Source organism: Pelophylax lessonae, assembly GCF_965119305.1.
Source record: "Pelophylax lessonae genome assembly, chromosome: 5".
In the NCBI taxonomy this organism is placed as follows: domain Eukaryota; kingdom Metazoa; phylum Chordata; class Amphibia; order Anura; family Ranidae; genus Pelophylax; species Pelophylax lessonae.
This window is the reverse complement of record NC_138772.1, coordinates 519,113,289-519,137,388: the sequence shown is the minus strand read 5'-3', so window position 1 is coordinate 519,137,388 and position 24,100 is coordinate 519,113,289. Positions and strand designations below refer to the sequence as shown.

Sequence of the window (24,100 nt, the reverse complement as noted above, 5' to 3'; positions counted from 1 at the left end):
TACATTGTAGCAAAGTGTCATTTCTTCAGCGTTGTCACATAAAAAAATATAATAAAATATTTACAAAAATGTGAAGGGTGTACTTACTTTTGTGAGATACTGTATAATAAAATATGTATACCCCTAAAAGATTTACCCCATTAATAGGAATGACAAGTCTTGAAGTCCTAAAGTCCTAAAAGGAATTGTCAACTAATAGATTAAGATTAGGAAGTGTTTTTAAAAGTGTTGATATCCCAATCCACATTCATTCCATGTGGGGAGTAGGACTTCAACTCCTACAGCAATGTCATTTCCTGCTTTTGTAATTGTTTGCCGGATTTAAAAATCTGCACTAAGATACAAGTAACATTTTAGAAACCCCCCCCCCCCCATTTTTGAGTTTGTTTGGCATTATGCCTCACTGCTTACAGTTTTCTTAAGTAATTCATTTTTTTGTGACTCTATCAGTTTTTTTTATTTGTAGATTTTTCCAGTAACAGCATTTCCTGTTGGCTGACAAATCTAATGCTGGGCTCACACGGGATGTTTTTTTTTTTTACGTTCAACCCAGCTGGATGAACGAAAAATAGCTAGCGGATGGGCAAACTAACACATCTGATGTTAGTGCAGCAGTCTACCCGCTGGGCTATTGTATTTTGATGGGGAACCTGCGACCCCCCACACCCACATTGGCTGCGAGTGCTGATCAGATGCTGCTATCCCAGCATGCTCGTTCGACAAAAGCCAGTTGAGAGACCCGCTTCTGTCGGACAAGGAGCTGTACCTGTGGGCTGAAAGTCGGCCAATAACTGCAGATCCATCCACTTTGCCAGGGGCGTAACTACAGAGGTTGCAGGGGTTGCAATTGCAACCGGGCCCCCACACTCCAGGGGGCCTGTGCGGCTCCCCTGTACACCTGGATAGGAGGGGGGCAGCATGTAGAGAAATCACTGTTCTCCTTTTTCCTCCTGTAGCTGCAGGAGGAAAATGGAGGATATTGGTTCCTCTGTATGCTGCCCCCTGCCAGTCATCCTATCCAGTTCACTTATGTTCTGCTGTCTCTGGGCCCCTGTGGGCCCCAGGATCAGTGGGAAGAGCCCCAGGCTTGAAGGGAAGGGCCCCGGCCAGGGGTCCAGGGGGCCCTTCATGGTTTCTTGCACTGGGGCCCCGAAGGTTCTAGTTACGCCTCTGCGTTTTGCAGTAAATTTTTGGCCCATGTTTACCTAGCTTAAGGCACTGCATAAACATTACCTGCAGTGTGAACTTATTTTAGTTGGTCGTTGAACTTATCTGGTAGACCCAAACGGCAGTGACCACACTGATGCTAATTGTGAGACCGCACCTTGGTGTAGTCAGCCCACAACAGTAAGTGCTGTTACTGCAGGATCTCCAGGTAATAAACTTTGCAACATATTCACAAACGTTTGCTCAGGAAAACTATAGGAAATAGTGCCAAACATACTAAAAATGAATTTTGGATTTACATACACTTTATTGTAAATAATATTTTAAACTCCTTTTATTTTTTTTTGCTTGCAGTAACATGTACATGGGACAACCATACTCATTCGTTACACGGCCCTGCTTAGCTGTGATTTTCTTAGTTTAAATCTATGTAGGTGTACTTAAAGTGGTTGTAAAGGCTCAAGGTTATTTACCTGAGTGCATTCTATGCATGAAGGTAAAAATCCTTCTGTGTGCAGCATTCCCATCTCAATCCAGTGATGTGCACAAAAGCCTCAGCTCGTCAGGGACTCTCCCTCCTGATAGGCTGAGACATTGGCTTCTCCTGCTGTCAACCACAGCCAGTGCACCACTGAGGAGAGAGAATGGGCAGGGACAAGCCATGGCTCTGTGTGGGAATTGACACGCAGAGCAGCAGTTCAGTATCAAACCTGTTTGGGTGCCCCCTAGCAAGGGTCACCTGCAGGGGTACCCGAGAAGAGGAGGATCAGGGGTTCCCCCTTGAAGAACCACTGCACAGAGCAGGTAAGTATGTTTGTCATTTCAAAAAAGTCTACCTTTTAATATCACTATATAGTGATATTAGTGATTGATCTATCTGCTTTCTGATGCATAGTGTGAAGCTTTGTACCTATATGGGGTGATGCTGCTGGCTATTGACCAGAAGATTGAAGGAGAGGTGCGGGAGAGGATGCTGGTGTCTTACTACAGATACAGGTAAGTTTTAATCTGCCTCATGTACACTATATTGTCAAAAGTATTAGGACGCCTGCCTTTACATGCACATGATTTTAATGGTACAGTAAACCCCCCTCCATTGCGGGGGTTACGTTCCGGACCCAGCCGCGAAAAGTGAAATTCCGCGAAATAGAAAAACCCTATTAAAATGCATTGTAGGCATGATTTTTTTACTGTCACTGTACGTGTAGAAGCATTTTAAGGTCTTTAAACACACTTTTAAAACAATAGAAACTCATTTAAACACATAAAAGATACTTAGAGACAGAGCAAGAGCTATGAAAAACACAAAAATCTTTCATTTTTAATGATTTATATAGTAAAATAACATTACAAAAAAAAACGCGAATTACCGGGACCGCAAAAACTGAACCGCGGGGATTACTGTATCCCACTCTTAGTCCATAGGGTTCAATATTGAGTTGGCCAACCCTTTGCAGCTATAACAGCTTCAACTCTTCTGGGAAGGCTGTCCACAAGGTTTAGGAGTGTGTCTGTTGTAATGTTTGACCATTTTTCCAGAAGCACATTTGTGAGGTCAGGCACTGATCTGGACAAGAAGGCCTGGCTCTCAGTCTGCGCTCTAATACATCCCAAAAGTGTTCTCCCAGGTTGAGGTCAGGACTCTGTGCAGGCCAGTCAAGTTCCTCCACCCCAAACTCGCTCATCCATGTCTTTATGGACCTTGCTTTGTGCACTGGTCCAAATCATTTGGTGGAGGGGGTATTATGGTGTGGGGTTGTTTTTTCAGGGGTTGGGCTTGGCCCCTTAGTTCCAGTGAAGGGAACTTTTAAGGCGTCAGCATACCAAGACATTTTGGACAATTTCATGCTCCCAACTTTGTGGGAACAGTTTGGGGATGGCCCCTTCCTGTTCCATCATGACTGCGCACCAGTGTACAAAGTCCATAAAGACATGCATGAGCGAGGTTTGGGGTGGAGGAACTTGACCGGCATGCACCCGATAGAACACCTTTGGGATGAATTAGAGCGGAGACTGCAAGCCAGGCCTTCACGTCTAACATCAGTGCCTGACCTCACGAATGCTCTTCTGGAAGAATGGTCAAACATTCCCATAGACACACTCCTAAACCTTGTGGACAGCCTTCCCAGAAGAGTTGAAGCTGTTATAGCTGCAAAGGGTGGGCCAACTCAATATTGAACCCTACGGACTAAGACTGGGATGCCATTAAAGTTAATGTGTGTGTAAAGGCAGGTTTCCCCATACTTTTGATAATGTAGTGTACATACTTTGTCTCATCTTACCACATTCTGTCTCTGGTATTGAACTCTTTTCTATAATACAATATCCAGTGCCTCAGTTAATTCTGTAAAGTCTGGAGCTTTCTATCCTCTATCCCAAATGACAGTGTGTAATTCTTTTCAGTGTAGTGATGGACACCCCGTCTATACAGCATAGTCAGGTCTGTGACCTCACATTTTTCAGTACTGCAATGAAGTATTACAGCCCCAGCCTGCTGATTGGACAATGAAATTGCAGCAACACCTTGATGAGAAAACACTCTGCGGCCTCCTATGAGCAAGCAGCCAGTGTTAGATAGACGGCACTATGCTATGCAGAATCTCAGGATTACATCACTTATTTGTTCTGTGCAATTTCAGGCTGTAACTGTGTGAGCAGTTTGGTGAATGACTCTGTTTGTGTATTCAGTGCTGCCAGGTCTTCTGTGGACTCCAACATGGATGATATATGTAAGCTCCTGCGTAGTACTGGCTACTCCAGCCAGCCAGGATCCAAACGCCCCCTGAATTATCCTGAAAGCTACTTCAGTCGGGTGCCTATTAGTGAAACCTTCATCAGCATGGTGATCGGCAGACTGAGATCTGATGATATTTATAATCAGGTAAGAGGAACACCTTGGCCCTAAGATATCACCCATTAAAATAACTGTTATTATTTTCCCACAGCTGGCGACTTCAGACTTTCTGGGTAGAATTGAATCTTGTGTTGGATTTATCTCAATTTCTTAAGGGCAGGCAGGGTTTTCTTAATTTATGACTGACGTTTCTAATCTGTCTTCATGCCAGTGTCATGTGATTAAGAGCCGGTTCACACTGAGGCGACACGACTCCTTACTACTTCGGGGGCGACTTGTGCATTACCATGCACCACGACTTTGGAGCGACTTGCAGGGACTTCACATAATGGAAGTCTATGCAAGTCGCTCCGAGGTCGCCCCGAAGTAGTACAGGACCCTTTTTCTAAGTCGGAGCGACTTGTGTCGCTCCTATTAGAACGGGTCCTGTAGCGGTCAATGGACTGCGAGGGACCATGACTTGTCAGGCTGACAAGTCGCGCTAGTGTGAACCGACTCTAAAAGGGTTAGTTCATCTTTACAAAAATCTGCTTAGTGCAGGTAAGGGGTGTTTGTAGATTAAAAACAAACTGTGCAACAAGCTGAATAATACCCTTACTATAGATGTTGGCCATTTACATATTTCCTAAAGCCTGGCTGGAATACTTCCAGGGCGTTGCTAAGTGAGGCCTAGTAGTCATAGCTCACCTCCTCCCATCACAGAAGTGATTTTTTTTTTTTTTTCTATGATTCAAACCCCCTCACCAGAGTTGTATAAAGTACTCGAAACCCATACTTGAGTAAAAGTACAAGTGCTCGATCAAAAAGTGACTTGAGTAGAAGTACTAAAGTATTCAACATTTTTTGTACTTAAGTATTGCAAGTAGTTTTTTTTTTTTATTTTGCTACTCAAGTACTGAAAGTAAAAGTACCAGTAGTTTTGAAAAAAAAATTGCTACTCAAGTACTGAAAGTAAAAGTATAAGTACTGTGTTATGTAGTTATTAAAGAAAGAAGTCAAAAGTTTGAACATCATATTGTTTTTTTATTATTTCAAATGCAGCTTTTATTTATACATACAGTAGCATTTATTTTCGTATGCGCTGATAATACACATGTTTGGAGCTTCATGAAACCTGCCATCTACTGTTCTGGCAGTGGTAATTTTTATAATTGTAACGAGTAACTATAATGCACAAAAAAAAAATATCGGAGTAGAAGTATTGAAATCATTGAAAAAATGTGGTGAAGTAAAAGGGGAAGTAGGAGAAAAAAATTCTACTCTAGGAAAGTACAGATACCGCCTTTCGGTACTTAAGTACAGTAGTGAAGTAGCTCTACTTAGTTACTATACATCTCTGCCCCTCACATGCTCTTTCTTGCATGATGCAGTATATCTGAGCTCAGTGCTTGAGAGCTCACTCCTGTGATGGTGGAGGTAAGAAGTTACGAATAGGCCTCGCAGAGCAACGTCCTAGCAATGTACTGGGAGGATTCCAGTCAGGCTCCAGGAGGTACGTAAGTGGCTTACACCTATAAATACAGGCATTATTCATCTTTAGCCAGAGCTGTACAGTTTACTTTTATCTACAGACACCCCTTATCTGCATAGGCATTTTTTTGGTAAAGGAGAACTAACCCTTTAACTAATGAGGAGGGATAGAGTGGAGAGGGAAGGGAGGGTTGGGGGAGGGTAAAAGGGGGGATAAGGGGGTAAAAATGTAATTGGATGAAATTATTTTAATATGTGATTTGTATTTTGGAAAATTATGTAATCAACAAATTAAAAAAAAAAAAAAAAACGAATGGTTTAAACCAGACCTTGTACCTGAGTGGCAAGGTCCTCTTTTTCAAGGTATCCACCCAACCTCTATAAAACGCCAAATGAAAGTGCAAAAAAGAAAAAAAAACCCATGGAAGGGGAAAAAGTCGGAGAAAGGTGTGTGTATATACAGTATATCTTTTTTTTTTTTTATGCTTCTAAGAGAAGTATAGCAATTACATTTACAGTGCATCCGGAAAGTATTCACTGCGCTTCACTTTTTCCACATTTTGCTATGTTACAGCCTTATTCCAAAGTGGATGAAATTCATTGTTTTCCTCAAAATTCTACAAGCAATCCTCCATACTGACAACGTGAAAGACGTTTGTTTGAAATCTTTGCAAATGTATTAAAAATAATAAGTCCCATGTTCATAAGTATTTACAGCCTTTGCTCAATACTTTGTTGAAGCACCTTTGGCATCAATTACAGCCTCAATGTACAAATACAGTATGATGCTACATGCTTGGCACACCTATTTTTGGGCAGTTTCTCCCATTCTTCTTTGCAGGACCTCTCAAGCTCCACGAGGCTGGATAGGGAGCGCCAGTGCACAGACATTTTTAGATCTCGCTAGAGATGTTCAATTGGGTTCAAGTCTGGGCCACTCAGACATTCCCTGAGTTGTCCTGTAGCCAATCCTTTGTTATCTTGGCTCTGTGCTTAGGGTCATTGTCCTGTTGGAAGAGAAACCTTTGCCCCAGTCTGAGGTCCAGAGCGCCCAGGAGCTGTTTTTTTATCAAGGATGTCTGTACATTGCTGCATTAATCTTTCTCTCGATCCTGACTAATCTTCCAGCTCCTGCCACTGAAAAACATCCCCACAGCACGATGCTGCCACCACCATGCTTCACTGTAGGGATGGTATTGGCTAGGTGATGAGCAGTGCCTGGTTTCCTCCAGATATGACACTTGCCATTCAGGCCAAAGAATTTAACCTTTGTTTAATCAGACCAGAGAATTTTGTTTCTCATGGTCTGAGAGTCCTTTAGGTGCCTTTTGGCAAACTCCAGGTGGGCTGTCATGTGCATTTTACTAAAGAGTGGCTTCCATCTGGCCACTCTACCATACAGGCCTGATTGGTGGAGTGCTGCAGAGATGGTTGTTCTGGAAGGTTCTCCCTGACTAAGGCCCTTCTCCCCTGATCGCTCAGTTTGGCAGGGCGGCCCGCTCTAGGAAGAGTCCTGGTGGTTCCAAACTTCTTCCATTTATGGATGATGGAGACCTCTGTGCTCATTGGAATCTTAATGCCTGCAGAATTTTTTCTTTACCCTTTCCCAGATCTGTGTACATTTCTGTCTCTGAGGTCTACAGACAATTCCTTGGACTTTTTGACTTGGTTTATGATCTGACATGCACTGTTAACTGTGGGACCTTAAATAGACAGACAGATGTGTGCTTTTCCAAATCCTATCCAGTCAACTTAATTTACCACATGTGGACTCCAATCAAGTTGTAGAAACATCTCAAGGATGATCAGTGGAAACAGGATTCACCTGAGCTCAATTTTGAGTGTTATGGTAAAGGCTGTAAATACTTATGTACATGTTTTTTTTTCTATTCGAACCACTTGCTTACTGGGCATTTTAACCCCCTTCCTGCCCAGGCCAATTTTCAGCTTTCAGCGCTCTAATACTTTGAATGACAATTGCGTGGTCATGTAACACTGTACCCATATGACATTTTTATCTTTTTTTTCACACAAATAGAGCTTCCTTTTGGTGGTATTTAATCACCACTTGTTTTTTTTCTTTTTGCTAAACAAACAAAAAATGACTAAAAACTTTGAAGAAAAATAAAACTGTTTTCATAGTTTGTTATAAAGTTTTTTTTTTTTTTTTTTTTTTTAATTTTCTCCTTTCATCGATGTGCGCTGATGGACACTGATAGGCTGCACTGAAGGGCATTGATAGGTGGCACCGATGGGTAGCACTGGTAGGTGGCACTAGTATGTGGCACTGGTGGGCGCTGCTTAGCGCCTGGTGGGTCTGGAGTGTGCAGGAGCGATGTCCTGTTCACTCCAGACAGTAATCGGCCTTTTTTTTTTTTCCTCCTCGCTCTGTCGGTGTGGGGGGGGGGGCAATTACCGGCTCTGTTTACATCTCGTGATGAGCTGTTATTGGCGGACAGCTCATTAAATGGTACAGGCCTGGGATCTCATTGACTTGCTAATCACAAAGCGTGCTGCGCACACCCCGCAGGGGGCGTGCAGGCAGCTCATGGGCGCCCTTCCTGCAATTTAGGCCCACGCTGTAGGGGGAATAAGGCAGTAATATATCAAAATGTGGAAAAAGTGAAGCGCTGTGAATACTTTCCGGAAGCACTGTATACTCCCCTAGGTGGATGCAGCATTAGTTCAACACTGCCTCTGTTTCCCGCCGCCTCTAAGACAGAAAACTGAGCGATCAAAAACGCTGATCGCTCGGTTCCCGGTCTTCAGTAAGCAGAGAGCCGGTGACTGTTAGTCACCAGCTCTCTACTTTGCCCCTCTAACTCACTTGAGTGCTGGGCTGTGGAGGGGGCAGGAGGGGGCTGACTCAGGTTCTCAGCGATGCTCTTAAGACAGTGGTCCTCAACCCTGGCCTACAGGGCCCACTAACAGGCCAGATTTTCAAGATAACAAATACATCCCAGGTGATATCATTTGCTGCTCAGTGATTGCAGTACTCTAGTCTGCATCTCCCCAAGGTAATACCTAAAATCTGGCCTGTTAGTGGGCCATGTAGGCCAGGGTTGAGGACCACTGCTCTAAGAGGCCAAACCAGCTGCCAGTCAGGCATCTGGGTAGATCCTGAAAGTTGAGGTCACTCCAGGGTCTGGAGCGGCTGAGTGACATCAGCCAACCGTGGACTTTAGCCCGCTGTCGGCTGAATACGGGTCACAGGAGAACTAATTGCACTCTTGTGACCCACAGGAGAAAAAAAGCCAAAAGAGCTTTGGCCGTACTTCTTCTTTAAGGAAGCAGAAGGGGGTCCAAATTAAATAAGAGGACCTTTCCCAAAGTGCAAGAATCGCTTTAAAGGATATATAAACCAGAAAGATTAACTTACAATAAAACACTCTCAATGTTATATTTATGTGTTCAATAAATGCAAAAAGTAGTAAAAAAAAAAAATTGTTGATCCTGCCAGTAAACCAGTTCTCTCCTGCATCCTGTGCATGCTGCAGAACTACATAATGCCTCCCTCTGTGCTATATAGACGTATTGTAGTCCTGTTCCTGTCCTAGGATTATAATGCTGCTTTTCCATAGATACAATATGGTAAATGAGCATTGTCTAAGCAGCTAGCATATCTAATAACTGGTAACCTGCAATATATAACATTTCTGTTTTAGTTTTTATTACTTGAAATTTTGTTTCATTACCCCATGTTGGTAGAATCTCTTGGCTTTGGGATGTTAAACATAAAATGTTTTGCTCCTGAGCTGTAGGTGATAGAAGACTGCATTGCAAGTCCAGGTTTTCTTTTTGGACTGCCTAACAAGTTCCTTCCTACCTTTTTATAATGCAGTAATTCCTGTGTTTTCTGTTAGGTCTCAGCCTATCCATTGCCTGAACACCGCAGTACCGCACTCGCCACTCAGGCTGCAATCCTGTACGTCATCCTGTACTTCCACCCATCCACCCTGCACACCCATCAAGCCAAGATGAGGGAAATAGTGGACAAATATTTCCCTGATAACTGGGTAAGTTACAGTCTATGTACAGTAAACCTTGGATTGCGAGCATAATTTGTTCCGGAAACATGCTGGTAATCCAAAGCACTCTTATATCAACATGAATTTCCCCATCAGAAATAATGGAAATTTTAGATTATTTTTTCCACGACCATTTATTCATAAGTCCTTCAGTTTATAGTCCGTATAAAAAGATTTAGCAATGTGATAGGTTGTGTAACCATAAAATGTCTATCTGTAAATGGCGCCTCCACAAGGAGATTAGAAGCAAAATCTAATCCCTGTATAATACACTCACATTCACCATAAAACTTAGGACATTGCATAAATGTAGCGGTAACCTTACACTCCTGAGCCGACACCGTTGTCCGTCTCCGCCGCTCAGAACCTAGCCGGCAGAGTTCCGTGGTGTGACGTCAGACGTTTGTTACCGTGGTGACCGCATGCTCACGCTCTAACGCGTTTCGTCATCAAAGAACTTCTACGGAAGGCCCTTTTTAACTAATAAATGGTGTATGCATGTTACGCTATGAATCCTCCGCCTTTGTTTACATGTCACCTATTTGAACTGGGAGCTTGATTGGGATAATCCAACAGTATACTAAGCAGTGACTGGGGATAAGAGGAAGATCTTTTTCCTGACCTGGTGAGGAGCTGGATAAGGATTCTCGCCCAGAGATACTGACATTGGTGTGGTCTTGACGATTAGAATACCTTTGTAGACAACCCAGAGCCTAGAGGACTAAGACTTCATAGTACGAGAATTTTAGGATTTTAAAGCTGAACTCCAGCTTTTGTTGTACTTTACTTATTTCGTTTTGGCCTAGCTGGCCCAAATCAACTGTATCCCTCACTAACCTGTGAGGCCGCTTGATGTGCTGTATAAACTGTATGTAGCTGAGGCAACATACATACCGCACTGTGTTCTCAGTGGGAGCCGAGCCTTCCTGTCTCATACCCAGAAAACAATAGAGTCTGATCAGCGCTCTAGCTATTCACAGAAACAAACAAGCAAATGTACTGTCGATGCAGCACCTCTGAAGAAGAGGTGCTGCCTCGAAACGCGTAAGCCTGCACAGCTTCAGGGGACGATTCAATCCGATCTTGTTGCTGAGGATTCTATATCTATTTGATGTGCTTTTTATCAAGAAACTCGTTTGTGAGTATTTTTAATCTATTATTTTAATAAACCTGTCTAAGAGATAATGCACTAGGCCGGTGCGCCCTTGTGTTTGTTGTCATTTATAGTATTCACAGAAAACGGTGTATTCTAGCAATGAATACAAAGCTTCCTCTGATTGACTGAGTCAGAGAGGCAGGCTGATGACATCACAACCTCTGACTCAGCCAATCAGAGGAAGCTTTTTATTCATTGCTAGAATAGATAGACTGTTCTGGGTATAAGACAGGAAGTCTCGCCAATCTATATACTGTATGTGGCCTCAGATACATAGTTTATACAACACATCCACATGTTAGTCAGAGACATGGTTTGTTTGGGCCAGCTTGGCCCAAACAAATTATGTAAAGTGTAACAAAAGTTGGAGCTCAGCTTTAAAATCGTAAAATTCTCATACTATGGAGTCTTGATCATCTAGGCTCTGGGAGCCAATGGCGCCGCTGCTGTGTCTCAACCAATCAGAAGGGAGAGGCCCGGATGGCTGAGGGACTCGTGGACATTGTTGGACAGAGATGAGCTCAGGTAAGTATTAGGGGGTCTGAGGGGGACTGCTACACACAGAAGGCTTTGCAAAGAATGCATGAAGATAGAAAACCTTCTGACTCCTTTAAAAAAAAAAAAAAGGAATGCTGATCAAATTCTCTTTCACTAAATGCAGATTTGCCATCCTTTAGCACCCTCAGAGGGATAGGTTATAAATAAAGCAAGAGGATTGTAGGTCTGAATGGACTGCCTAATATGAAGATTTTAGTTTTCCTTTTGGGAGAATGTGAGGACATTTTTGGTCACATTTTCGGTTTCACTAAAAAGTCCAATTTCAGCTCCTGTTCAAATCTGCGCTTCCTGTTTTCAACACTTCTAACATGTCTTTGCACAGGTCATCAGTATTTATATGGGGATCACCATAAATCTAATGGAGGCATGGGAGCCATACAAGGCTGCAAAGACTGCTCTGAACTACACCTTGGATCTGCCAAATATCAAAGAGCAGGTAGGACTGCAGGATGTGTTTTCAAGGTTCAAATTTATGTATACATTCAATTATTTGAAAGGTCTGTAAATGTGATGTGAGCATGTGATTCCAGGCTGAGCCTCTAATTGGCTTGATTCAGGTTGTCCCCGGGGCGCAGAGCACTACGCCCACCCGAACCCTCCCACTTTTGATTTTAGCGAATCAACATTCGTCATCACGTCACTTCCGGTTTCCGGCTTTTCGTCCCGTGGAGATGATACTACTGGCGGAAGGTGCTGGGCAAGGTAATGTGAAGGGGGCAGCTATTAATTTTATTGTCTGTGTGATTGCTTCAATATTACCGTATGTGAGTGCGGACCTGGAGGGGTTTTTGTGTCCCCCCAAAAAAATTCTTAGCACCAGCTGCCACTGTTCAATGTACTGAATTACAGCACTGAGGAGAGGTCTGGGAGCTGATTGAAAGGAAGGGACACACCCCCTTTACACAGCGCACAGGAACAGAGCTGAGGCTGTCAATCCGTTTTTTTTCTCTTGATGTCAGGGAAACTTGTCAGAAGTGACTCATACTGATAGCAGAGGAAGGAAGCAGCCGAAAAAAGTGACACTTAGTGCTTTTCAATTGAGACAAGTACATAATGTGACGGAACTGACCCACACTGTGCTTGAGTGCTTATTATAGCCGCATAACAAAAGACTAGCCAACAAATAGCTTGTATGAGATCTGGAACTGTTTATTGAACAAACTCACATGGAATATATACACCACCAGCCTGATAAAATTATATACAGAAATATAATTAACATAACTAAGGAACAACCAACCAACACAAACCATATTCTACTTCCCCACTAGCAACTAATAGCTGACAGTGATTTAGTTAACATGCTAATCAACTCAGCACTTAAACCAGCCTGGGGGACCAGACTGGCTGGCAACAAGGCTAAAACAAAGTACCTTACACATTATCCTAAGTATAAACACCGAACACCTTATTAAACAGACAATAGCAGGAGACCCCAGTAGCAGACTGTCTGGCTCCTACCCACAATAGTCTGAGGCAAAGCTCATACAATGTTCCATCATTCTGATACAGTCAAATAATGTACCGTAGATTTCTTGAGGGATATTGTGGATAAATATTACTGTCCAATTGGAGTATTCCAAACCATATTCCCAGTGTCCATTAGGTCGCTGTTCATCATTTTCTCAGTCACCCTGTGCCCCTTATAGACACAGAGTGACTTACCCAGAAGAGGGGCCAGGGGAGCTGAAACAAGGGTTTCCCAACCTCTCCAAGGGAAACTGGGTTCCACGGGCCCCCCACCTAAAGTGACTCCCATCACCCATACTATAGAGGGATATACTTTGATCATATTTCTTTAAAGTGATTGTAAACCTCAGACATGAAATATGAACAGAGCATATCCCTCTATAGTGTTTACTTGTCTTAATCCAGAGCACTAATTGTCACTTTTATCTGCTGCTTCCTTTCTCTGCTGTCAGCATGAGTCACTTCTGTCAAGTTTTCCTGACACCAAGAAACAAAATGTGATGGGGGAGCTCAAGCTAATTGACCCGCCCCCTTTTTTTCCGACCCCTTAGACAAGCTTTATAAGTCTGGACTTTGAACAGATGTAGAGAAGAGAAGACTGTAGATAAATAGGAACAACATTTGTAGGAGGATTTGTTTAATCTCGGTGTATCACCTGAGGCCAGTCACTTCACTAGGTATATGTGAGGGTTTAATTTAGTGGGTGTGGACCCGTGCAAAGGTCTGTGAATCCTTTTTTAGGTGAGTAATTAATTGATCGAGACTGCTGCTGCGTTGATCGTTCTATAACCTAATGCAGCCGTTCTCAACCTTTTCAACACAGAGGAACCCTTGAAATAAATTTCTGGTCTCGGGGAACCCCTGCTAAAAATTTAAAATCTACAACTCATGACACATTAGTGTGACAGTCAGTAGGAAAAATACTCCTTACTCTTGTCATTGGGAAGAATTACCCCCTTACAGATAGCTAAAAGGAACAATGGTGTCATTGGGAATAATAAAATGTTGATCCTGCGAGCAAAAATTGGGTCAAATAAAAATCTAAGTAATGGGGGCGTGGCCTGGCGCAGCATGCGAGAGGACGTGTGTGAGAGGAGCTCCGCCGGACCGATCTCCTTTACCGCTAATCCTGCAGCCCTCCGGGCACAATAATCCTCCCTTCACCTCCCGCACACCCGTGGCACTGACCTCCGCATGTCTCCGCCGAAGAAAGGCTCGGAAGCTGCGGCAAAACTGGCTGCATTCCGGAGGCTGGAGAAGGAGGCCCCGATCCAAGATGGCGCCGGCCCGTCGCTCGTGGTGGAGGAGCCGGAGAGCCCTGCTACATCCAAGGTATTGGAAGCGATTGCCACCTGCCAGACCATGCTGACGACTAAAATCGAGGAGGTGAAGGTAGATATATCACTGATGCGTCAGGATATGCAGAAGCTGAGGGACAGAGTTGGTGAGGCTGAACACAGAATCAGCGAGGTGGAGGACTCCCTCCCCCCATTGCAAAGCTCCTCAGACAGGCTGCAGCAACAGGTACACCTTATCCTTCAAAAACAAGATGACATGGAGAATAGGCTGCGCCGCTGTAACTTGCGGTTCATTGGCCTCCCGGAGGGCTCTGAAGGTGCAGACCCCTCATCTTATTTGGAACAATTGCTCACTCAAACATATGACAGAGAATCCTTTTCACCCACTTTTGTTGTGGAACGTGCACATCGCCTCTCAGGGCGTCCCCCCCCCCTCAGGGTGCACCCCCCCCGTACTTTCATCGCTAAATTCCTGAACTATCGGGACAGAGATGCCATATTGCGCCTGGCCAGAGTTAAGGGGAACATTCCATTTGGAAATCACAAAATAGCGATTTTCCCCGACTTCTCTGCTGAGGTCCAGAGGCGCCGCAAGAGCTTTTTGGAGGTCAAACGCAGGCTGCGTATCAAGAATATCAAATACTCTATGTTGTACCCGGCCCGTCTTAGAGTGGAGGGTGAAGACCGAGCCCACTTCTTTGAGGATCCGGAAGCCGCCATCTCCTGGCTAGAAGGACTGGAAGCTAGAGCCTGACCACCTTGCCCTGGCGACTTCATGACACTTTCTCCCTGATTGCCTGTGCCTTATGCTGCTGCTGAGGTGGGGGGGGGCTTTGTAGATCCTGCGGAACTCAAGACTTTGTACCCCCCTTTCCCCCCCCCCCCCTCATTTCCCTGACCCACTGCTCCTGTGTTTGACCGGCGGAGCGCCCTAGCTCCACAGATGGAACTGATTTTTCTGTTCTCTTCCTATGGATTTCCACCTGCCCATAGGTTTTGCTACCCAGCGATACACCTGTTGGTTTTCGCCCCCTACACCCGCTCAGGCGTGTGTTTGTGCCCAACTCCCCTGTTGCCCCCTGCGACTTCTGCTGGACCTGGGCCCCCGGGCCCCCTTGCTTGTCCTAGTTGTATTTTGCTGTATTTTTGCTGACTATCCTGGGGGTCCCTGGCCTCCTGATCTTGTTTTTTACCAGTCGCATGTGGGCCTGTTCTGGTTGAGGCACTTGTTTGGGAACATGCCCGCACAAGTTGGGGTTGGTGCAGGGCAGGGAGGGGGGTTTGGGGTATTAACATTGTTTACAGTTTATAATTGGTACAATCTCTATACTGTTTCTGTTCTATGCACGTTGACCTCAAGTAATAACTGCCTGCTCTTTTACTGCCGTTTATTAATGTTAGTGTATGACCGTGGAATTGTTAGTTCTGTGGCCTTATTGCCTGAGATCCTGGGAGCCTCCGCTCCACGCTCCGTATTACCCCTGCCATGGCCGCATTGAAATTGTTGACGTGGAATGTCAGGGGTATGCGCGATAAGATTAAACGGACGGCTGTCTTTAATGTTCTACGCCGTGTCCGGGCTGACATTATAGTACTGGTGGAGACACATTTGGAGGGCCGCGTACAGCAGTCTCTCAAACGGCCTTGGGTTGGCTGGGTGCATCACTCTGCATATAGCTCGCACTCCAGGGGTGTGGCGCTTCTGGTGGCCAAATCGGTGCATTTCCAGCTCCTAGGATCTCAGGTTGACCCAATGGGTAGATATGTTTTCCTTAAAACGTCAGTCTATGGGGAATTGATGCTTCTGATGGCTTTCTATGTGCCCCCCCCCTTACTCTGCTGTGGTTATAATGGAGGGATTGGCGTTCATGGCACAATGCCCGGGGGCCCCGGTGATCTGGCTGGGCGACTTTAACAATGTGCTGGACTCGGGTCTGGATAGATCCGGTGGCGCCTCCCAGGCGCCGCCGGGGTCGTCCCCGACCAGGTTCTCCCGATTGTTGGAGAGCTTTGGTTTGACCGACTCCTGGCGCAGCAAGTACCCCGCTCAGCGTGCGTACTCCTGTTTCTCGGCTGCACACCATTCTATGTCACGCATTGATCTGATATTGATGTCTCGAACCCTGCTCCCCAGGTTACTGGCGGCAGGCTTCGCCCCACGGACTCTGTCTGATCACTGCCCTTATTGGATACTGTTGTCCTTGCCCTGCAATAGACCTCCCCCGGCCTGGCGCCTGAATCCCGCCTGGCTCCCCTTGGTGTCTGATGGGAACGACATTGAGGGGACCTGGACACAATTCTTTTCTGATAATGAGGGCACTGCCTCCCCGGCTGCAGTGTGGGAGGCATTTAAACTGTTCGCCAGATCCACTATGATTTCCAAAATTAAAGCTGTTAGGGCGCGGGCTGCTGAGGAGATCTCCAGGGCAACGGCGAATCTGCTTGAAGCTGAACAGGCCTTTATGGCGGACCCGACTCCGACGCATGAATCCCAGTATAAATTGACCTCTAAAGTCCTTTCCCAACTTGAATATGAGAAGGCGAAATCTAAGATGTTTTTCCAGAAGCAGAATCTGTTTGCACATGGAGAGCGGGCGGGGAAACTCCTCGCATATTTAGTTCATTGTGAGGATAGGCCCCCGGTAGTTATAACTTTGAAGGATGACCTGGGTAATGAGATCACCGATCCTGCTGCGGTGACACAGTGTTTCCGATCATTTTTTAGTATACTTTACACCTCTAGGGCCCCCGCTGACTGCACTGACATGCATGACTTTCTGGACTCTATTGCCTTTCCCACATTGACACCCGACCAGTTGGCGACCCTCGAGGCACCCATTTCTGTAGAGGAGATTGCAGCAGCCGTGTCCGAGTTCCCTAGATCTAAGGCCCCCGGCCTGGACGGCCTCCCGATTGAATTCTTCTCCCAATATTCGGAACTTCTTTCTCCTAAATTATTGGCTCTGTTTCAATCTCTGTTCAAGGAGGCAGCCCTGCCCCCTTCTATGCGGGAGGCGCTAATTGTGCTCATCCCCAAGCCGGGCAAAAACTTGCACGCCCCAGAGTCTTACCGCCCCATCTCTTTGCTCCCAGTAGACACTAAAATCCTTGCGAAAATTTTATCCCTCCGTCTCAACAAGGTGATCCTTTCACTCATACACTCGGACCAGGCCGGGTTCATGCCTGGGAGGAACACCTCATTTAACCTTCGCCGGTTATTCATGAATCTCCAGGCACAACACGACGGAATGGGCGGCAGGGTGGTGGTCTCCTTGGACACGGCTAAAGCATTCGACTCGGTAGAGTGGCCATTTCTTTGGACCTGCCTGGACCGATACGGCTTTGGCCCTAATTTTATTAAGTGGGTCAAACTTCTATATAGCGCCCCGGTAGCTAGGGTCCTGGCCAACGGCTGGCAGTCGACCGCCTTCCCTTTATCCCGTGGCACTCGACAGGGGTGCCCCCTCTCCCCCCTGCTGTATGCCCTGGCCGCGGAGCCCCTGGCGATGGCCATTAGAGCACATCCCGGGATTCGTGGCCTACGTAAGGGACCGCTGGAGGAGAAGATCAGCATGTATGCTGATGACACTTTGTTATATTTGGAAGACTCTCGAGAATCCCTGCTCACAGCCCTTTCTTTAATTGAACGGTACGGACGGTTCTCCGGTTTTCAGATAAACTGGGATAAGTCACAAATTCTCCCGCTTGACGAGAGCCCGCAGGCGATCGCCCCCGCAAACCCGGCCCTGCAGTGTGTATCCCGCATTAAGTACTTAGGGATTCAGGTGACAGCTAGCTCAGCAGATTATGTCCCAGATAACGTTCAACCCTTGTTCCCTCTGCTTAAGGCCAAAATTCAAGTATGGTCCAAATTACCTCTGGGAGTGATGGGTAGGGTCAATTTAATTAAAATGATTCTTCTCCCCAAAATTCTCTATGTTGTATGGCATTCTCCTATATATCTGCCACTCAGGCTGTTTAAGCAGATGGAATCACTCCTCAAGACCTTTGTTTGGGGTGCTAACCGGCACAAGATCTCCTGGCGCAAACTCAAAAATCCTACAAATCTAGGGGGGTTGGCCCTGCCGGATTTTAATCTGTACTATCTGGCAGCTCAGTTGTCCCAGTTCTTTCACATTGATAAAACGGATAGAGAACGCTTCTTGACCCTGCTCTGCCCTGGGTGGGCTCATCCCCTCGGGGACCCCCTCCTAGTTATCCTTAGGGGCGTCAGGGGCTCGCCGGAGCCCCTGTGCCCCAGATCTCTCCTATATCACTATTGTCGGATCTGGGAGGTGGTAGCGTCCAGGCTTCGGTGCCCTCCGTTCCACACACTCACCCCTCTGTGGCATAATAGTACATTGCGTGAGTTCCTCTCCATCCCTGACCTGTCGATATGGAGCGGGAGGGGTATTCTCCTCCTTAGCCATATCTCCACGACCACTGGTCTGCGGTCTTACGAGTCCCTGCAGGACCAGTTTGCGCTCCAGGGCCCCATGCACTACAGATACTTACAGCTCTCCCATGCTTATAGATCTCAATTCCCTGACGGTCCTCCTGAGATAGAATCGGTCACCACCCTTGAGATTGTTAAAAGTACAGAACCCAGTCACCTCATTTCCATGTTCTACTCTGAGCTCCACACACCTTCCTCGACCACTTTAGCTTATGCACTTAAGACCCGCTGGGAGCGCAATGTGGGGGCCATGGAGGATGAGGAATGGGAGGATGCCCTGGAGACGTGCCGCAGAGTGTCGCCAAAACTGTCGGATCGCCTTACCCAGACCTTTATAATACACCAGGCTTATCTCACCCCGCTCAGACTGTCCAAATATCACCCTGACTTGGTCCCCTCTTGTCCTATGTGCGCAGACCCTGATGCTTCCTTCTTTCACCTATTGTGGAGCTGTCCCCAACTACAGACTCTATGGCAACAGGTAGTCACATTTCTGCATGACAAAATGGGGTCTCCTCTACAACTCTCTCCTAAGGAGTGTCTCCTGGGGGTCTATCCGGATGGAGAGATGCCCAAATCCACTGTCATATTTCTTCAGGAAACTTTGTTTATAGCGCGTAAATTGATAGCCAGGCGGTGGATGAGACCTACTCCTCCTACTCTAGGATTGTGGATTAAGGAAATTAATAGTGTCATCCCATTTCATAAACTTTTATATAAACATAGGGGGTGCCCCCAGAAGTTCAATAAGATTTGGGACAAGTGGGTGCAGTGCCCTGATACAGCTCAGTAGTGCAGTGGGTAACTATTTTATGCTGACCGCCCCAATTGACCTAATATTGTCTGCTCGAGTGTTGGGCCGAAAGAAAGTGACTGATTACTGCCTTATTTTTACTATGTCTGTTCTGTTTCTAAGTGTTAATCACTGTGTATATTTGTATATTTTTTTTGTACTTCTGTGTGTTATGAATCTGATCGAAGTTTCAATGCACGGTCTATTTTTGTATTGTACCAAAAGTTTCAATAAACCTCACTGTTTTAAAAAAAAAAAAAAATCTAAGTAATGCAGCGGACACAGCACTCTCTCATAAGTGTAAGGTAAATGAAAACAAATATGTGCCACGCAAAACAGATGGGGAAAATAAATGATGAACAATGTCAATAAAAAAATAAATATATCCAAAATATGTGTGCAATAAATACAATATAAGGTGCAATAGTGCTTGATATAGCAAATGTGGATCAATGAAAGACGTAAAGATATTAGGTGCCAATTGTGCACATATGAATAGTAACGGATAAGACCATAAATCATGCACCCCAAAAAAAAGTGAAAAAATGTAAAGGAATATAATGTAAACAATAACCACTCTATAAACAATATTATAAAGTGCTGAGTGTGCAAAAGTAAACAAAATATATATAGCTGAATAAAACCAAGTGAGTAAGGGCTCTTTCAGACGGCCGCTCCGCTGTTTTTGTCCGCTGCGGGACTTTTTTTTTTTTTTTTCACGGAGCGGATGACATTTGTGTCATCCGCTCCGTGTGCCCGCATATCATCCCATCCGTTTGCGGATGATATGCGGACATAATGTAAGTCTATGGGCATTGCGGATGTCAGCGGATGACACCGCTGACATCCGATTTTCCTTCCTTTCCGTTTTTTGAACGGAACAAAAATAGGGTTCTGTTCCGTTCCAAAAAACGGAACAGAACTGAAAGGAAGAAAATCGGATGTCAGCGGATGGTATTCCGCTGACATCCGCAATGCCATAGACTTACATTATGTCCGTAAACCATCCGCAAAAAAATAGGATGATTTGCGGACAAGCGGAGCGGCCGTGTGAAAGAGCCCTAAATGGCGACTGCGGCTAAGCAGATATAAACAACTATCCCTTATTAAAAGTGCTGATGGCGTAATTTCCGTGGTTTAAAAATGTATGTGATGCACTCTCCAAAGGTGCACTCTATCAAGTCCATTGTGAGTGATCCAATGATATCCTTTGCAGTAACAAGTGCCTTCACCTCTCCACCCTATGTGATTGGGTCCTCACCTCCGCTCCTGCGACCTAGCGGCTAAGCATAGGTGCCCCTCAAGGGCCAGCTTTCCTGGAGCCACAGGGTATGCGTCAGCCCCTCAGTAAAGCGCCACTCTTCGGATAACAACCCTCATGGAAACCGGTAGTTGTAACATGAAAGGAAGGAGGATTCGAATAGTGGTTATACCTCTTTAAATGTATTAAATAATAAAAAACATGTAGGCAGGTACTCGCATTTAAAAGGTGCTTGCAGTGCACCAAACTAGAAACAGCCTTTAAAATCAGCGTGTGATGGTAACCAAGGCAGAAGTGGAAGATCTGTGAAAACTGCTCCTGTACTTCCTGGATACAGCAGAGAACCGTCCGGGCCCCTCCCCTACGCGTGGCGACACAGGGTCACGTGTCTTCCTCAGGGTGAAATGAGATTAAAAATCTACAGTTCCAGACACATTAGTGTGACAGTCAGTAGGAAAAATACTCCTTACTCTTGTCATCATTGGGAAGAATTACCCCCCCTTACAGATGGCTAAAAGGAGCAATGGTGTCATTGGGAACTTATCTGAGAGGCAGAAATTTCCAAATGCTCAAGGAACCCCCAGCAACCTTAGGAGGAACCCTAGTTGAGAAACCCTGACCTAATGTAATGGTGTGTAGTGACTACAGCGCTGCCCTAATAAAGTGCATTCAAATATTGAGCAAAACATTCATCAATTGTGATACAAAATAAATATTTAGTAAAGTGCTAAAGATAAAGTGCTAACGGTGTTAAAAAGTGCTAGTAATAAAAGTGCTGGGTGCAGTATCAAAGAAAATTAGTAGATAAACATGAAAAAAGTCCATAAACTTTTGGTGAGTCTTTCTGCAATGTGAATCTTAAGTGGCGTGCTCCCCTCCTATGTGCCACCACTCACCAGCTGTATGTATAAAACCGGCTTTGATTATATATGCTCCCTTCTCCACTCCTTCCATGTATTGATGTTTGGCTGGCATCCAAATCAGGTATATGACCATATAATTGTTCCTTATCACCACCTCCTCTCCTCACATTTCACTCTCCAAATGTGAACCAGTGTAGGTATCACCATAATAAGGACGGGAGACCATTCATAGTGTAAAACTGTTGCCTTTTATTAATGGATAAAATGCAATTGCACTTACATGAAAATGATCAATAAAAGCAAAAGTGAATTCACAAGCAGTCTCAGCGTGTTCTCATGTAGCAGATACTAGTCACTGACCGGCTGCGCTTGACATGTTTCGCCCCCTCCCACTGGGCGTCTTCAGGAAACCGCCTACATGGTGAAACGTACGTCGGAGTGGGAGACTTGCTACTTCCGGGTCCGATGTGACCAGTGCTTTTTTTCTCAGAATAGGTGCAGGAACTCTTCCCCCCCCCCCCCCCTTCTGAGTCACCCATTGTCTGCGCCCCCTTCCCACCTCTGAGCACCCTCCCTTGTTTTCATCCCCAAACCACCTCCCAGTACCACCCCTTTTAGAGAATACAGAACCAAGTATCATTTTGTGGTGCTAAATAATTTTTATGGAATTGGTTAATAACAAAAAAAGCAATAAAATGAATCCCCTGCTGCCAGCAGCAATAGACGCCCCAGGAACAGTAGATCCCCACTCAACAAAAGACCACACCCCAAAAATAATAGATCCCACACACTATAAAAGGCCCCAGTTAAAATAGATCCCTCACAGCAACCATGGACCACCCACAGCAAAACACCACACCCAGCAACAAAAGATCCACCCCAGCAACATTAGACCCCCCCCTCCCCCACAGCAGCAACAACAGATCTCCCAGAGCCAGCATCAATAGAGCCTCCAGTAGCAATAGACCAACCAGCAACAAAAGACCCACCAACAACAATAGACCCTCACACAAAAACAGATCCCCACCAGGGACAATAAATCCCCCAGCAGCCAGCATTATCAATAGACCCTCCAGCACACCCCACACCCCTTGCACCTCCAGCACTTACTTTCAGTGCTGGGGGTGCCGGAACTGCATTCCCCCGCGTTCCTGTTGAAAAAAAGCCCTGCATGTAACTATCCACCAGGCCCAGTATTGAGAGCGAGGCGTGAACCGCACACCAGACCCAGATTGACAGGCCCATCTGCACATGCTCTATACACCCAGTGCCGGGAACAGGCACTAATACATGTGCACACTTTTTATTTACTTGTTTTAAGTATTAATAAACCTACTACAACATCAAACACTTCTTTATGTCTCCTGTGGAGTATTTCTACATCCTAGCCTTGTCCTGAGGGATCTAGAAGTGGAGTGGTGTTATCTAAGGAACAATCAGGGTTTCCAATAACTCTTTTCCTGACCTTCTGTAAAAAGGGATCATAACCATCTGGTGAGTTGCTGTTCTTTTTTGAGATTTGAGCACTCATGGTGAAGTAATCAGCAGACAAGATTATCTAGAAGCATTTTACTTTTGGTGTTGGGATTTTCACATTGGACTTTTATTCCACATTTATGGTTTTTGTATTTTCAGCACTTTTGTGACCAGACTTGAGGTGGTCTTCAATTGACTTTATTGTTATTATGGTTCAATTTATCATTTTTATATTGTGAGCGCCTTTTCTTTACACTTTGGTTTATACAGCTGCAAGAAAGAAAAAGTAGGTGAACCCTTTGGAATGATATGGATTTCTGCACAAATTGGTCATAAAATGTGATCTGATCATCATCTGAGTCACAACAATAGACAGTCACAGTCTGCTTAAACTAATAACACACAAAGAATGAAATGTTGCCATGTTTTTATTGAACACACCATGTAAACATTCACAGTGCAGATTGAAAATGTATGTGAACCCCTAGACTAATGACATCTCCAAGAGCTAAGTGGAGTGAGATGTCAGCCAACTGGAGTCCAATCATTGAGATGAGATTGGAGGTGTTGGTTAAAGCTGCCCTGCCCTATAAAAAACACACACCAGTTCTGGGTTTGCTTTTCACAAGAAGCATTGTCTGATGTGAATGATGCCTCGCACAAAAGAGCTCTCCGAAGACCTACGGTTAAGAATTGTTGACTTGCATAAAGCTGGAAACGGTTATAAAAGTATCTCCAAAAGCCTTGCTGTTCATCAGTCCACGGTAAGACAAATTGTCTATTAATAGAGAAAGTTCAGCACTGCTGCTACTCTCCCTAGGAGTGGCCATCCTGTGAAGATGACTGCAAGAGCACAGCGCAGACTGCTCAATGAATCCTAGAGTGTCAGCTAAAGACTTACAAAAGTCACTGGCAAATGCTAACATCACTGTTAGCGAATCTACAATACGTAAAACACTAAACAAGAATGGATTTCATGGGAGGATACCACAGAGGAAGCCACTGCTGTCCAAACAAAACATTGCTGCACGTTTACAGTTTGCACACGAGCACCTGGATCTTCCACAGCAGTACTGGCAAAATATTCTGTGGACAGATGAAACCAAAGTTGAGTTGGAAGAAACACACAACACTATGTGTGGCGAAAAAGAGGCACAGCTCACCAACATCAAAACCTCATCCCAACTGTGAAGTATGGTGGTGGGGGCATCATGGTTTGGGGCTGTTTTGCTGCGTCAGGGCCTGGACGG

The 24,100-nt window shown here is 45.2% G+C and overlaps 1 protein-coding gene across 1 annotated transcript in view; it reads left to right on the top strand.

Moving 5' to 3' along the window:
- The window catches only part of WASHC5 (WASH complex subunit 5), a 218,977-nt gene that overhangs the window by 13,854 nt on the left and 181,023 nt on the right, over nucleotides 1-24,100 (top strand). The window contains exons 4-7 of the mRNA XM_082257375.1: nucleotides 2,063-2,163; nucleotides 3,856-4,048; nucleotides 9,355-9,507; nucleotides 11,556-11,669. Coding sequence (XP_082113501.1) covers nucleotides 2,063-2,163; nucleotides 3,856-4,048; nucleotides 9,355-9,507; nucleotides 11,556-11,669 — 561 coding nt within the window. The remainder of the gene's footprint in view (nucleotides 1-2,062; nucleotides 2,164-3,855; nucleotides 4,049-9,354; nucleotides 9,508-11,555; nucleotides 11,670-24,100) is intronic.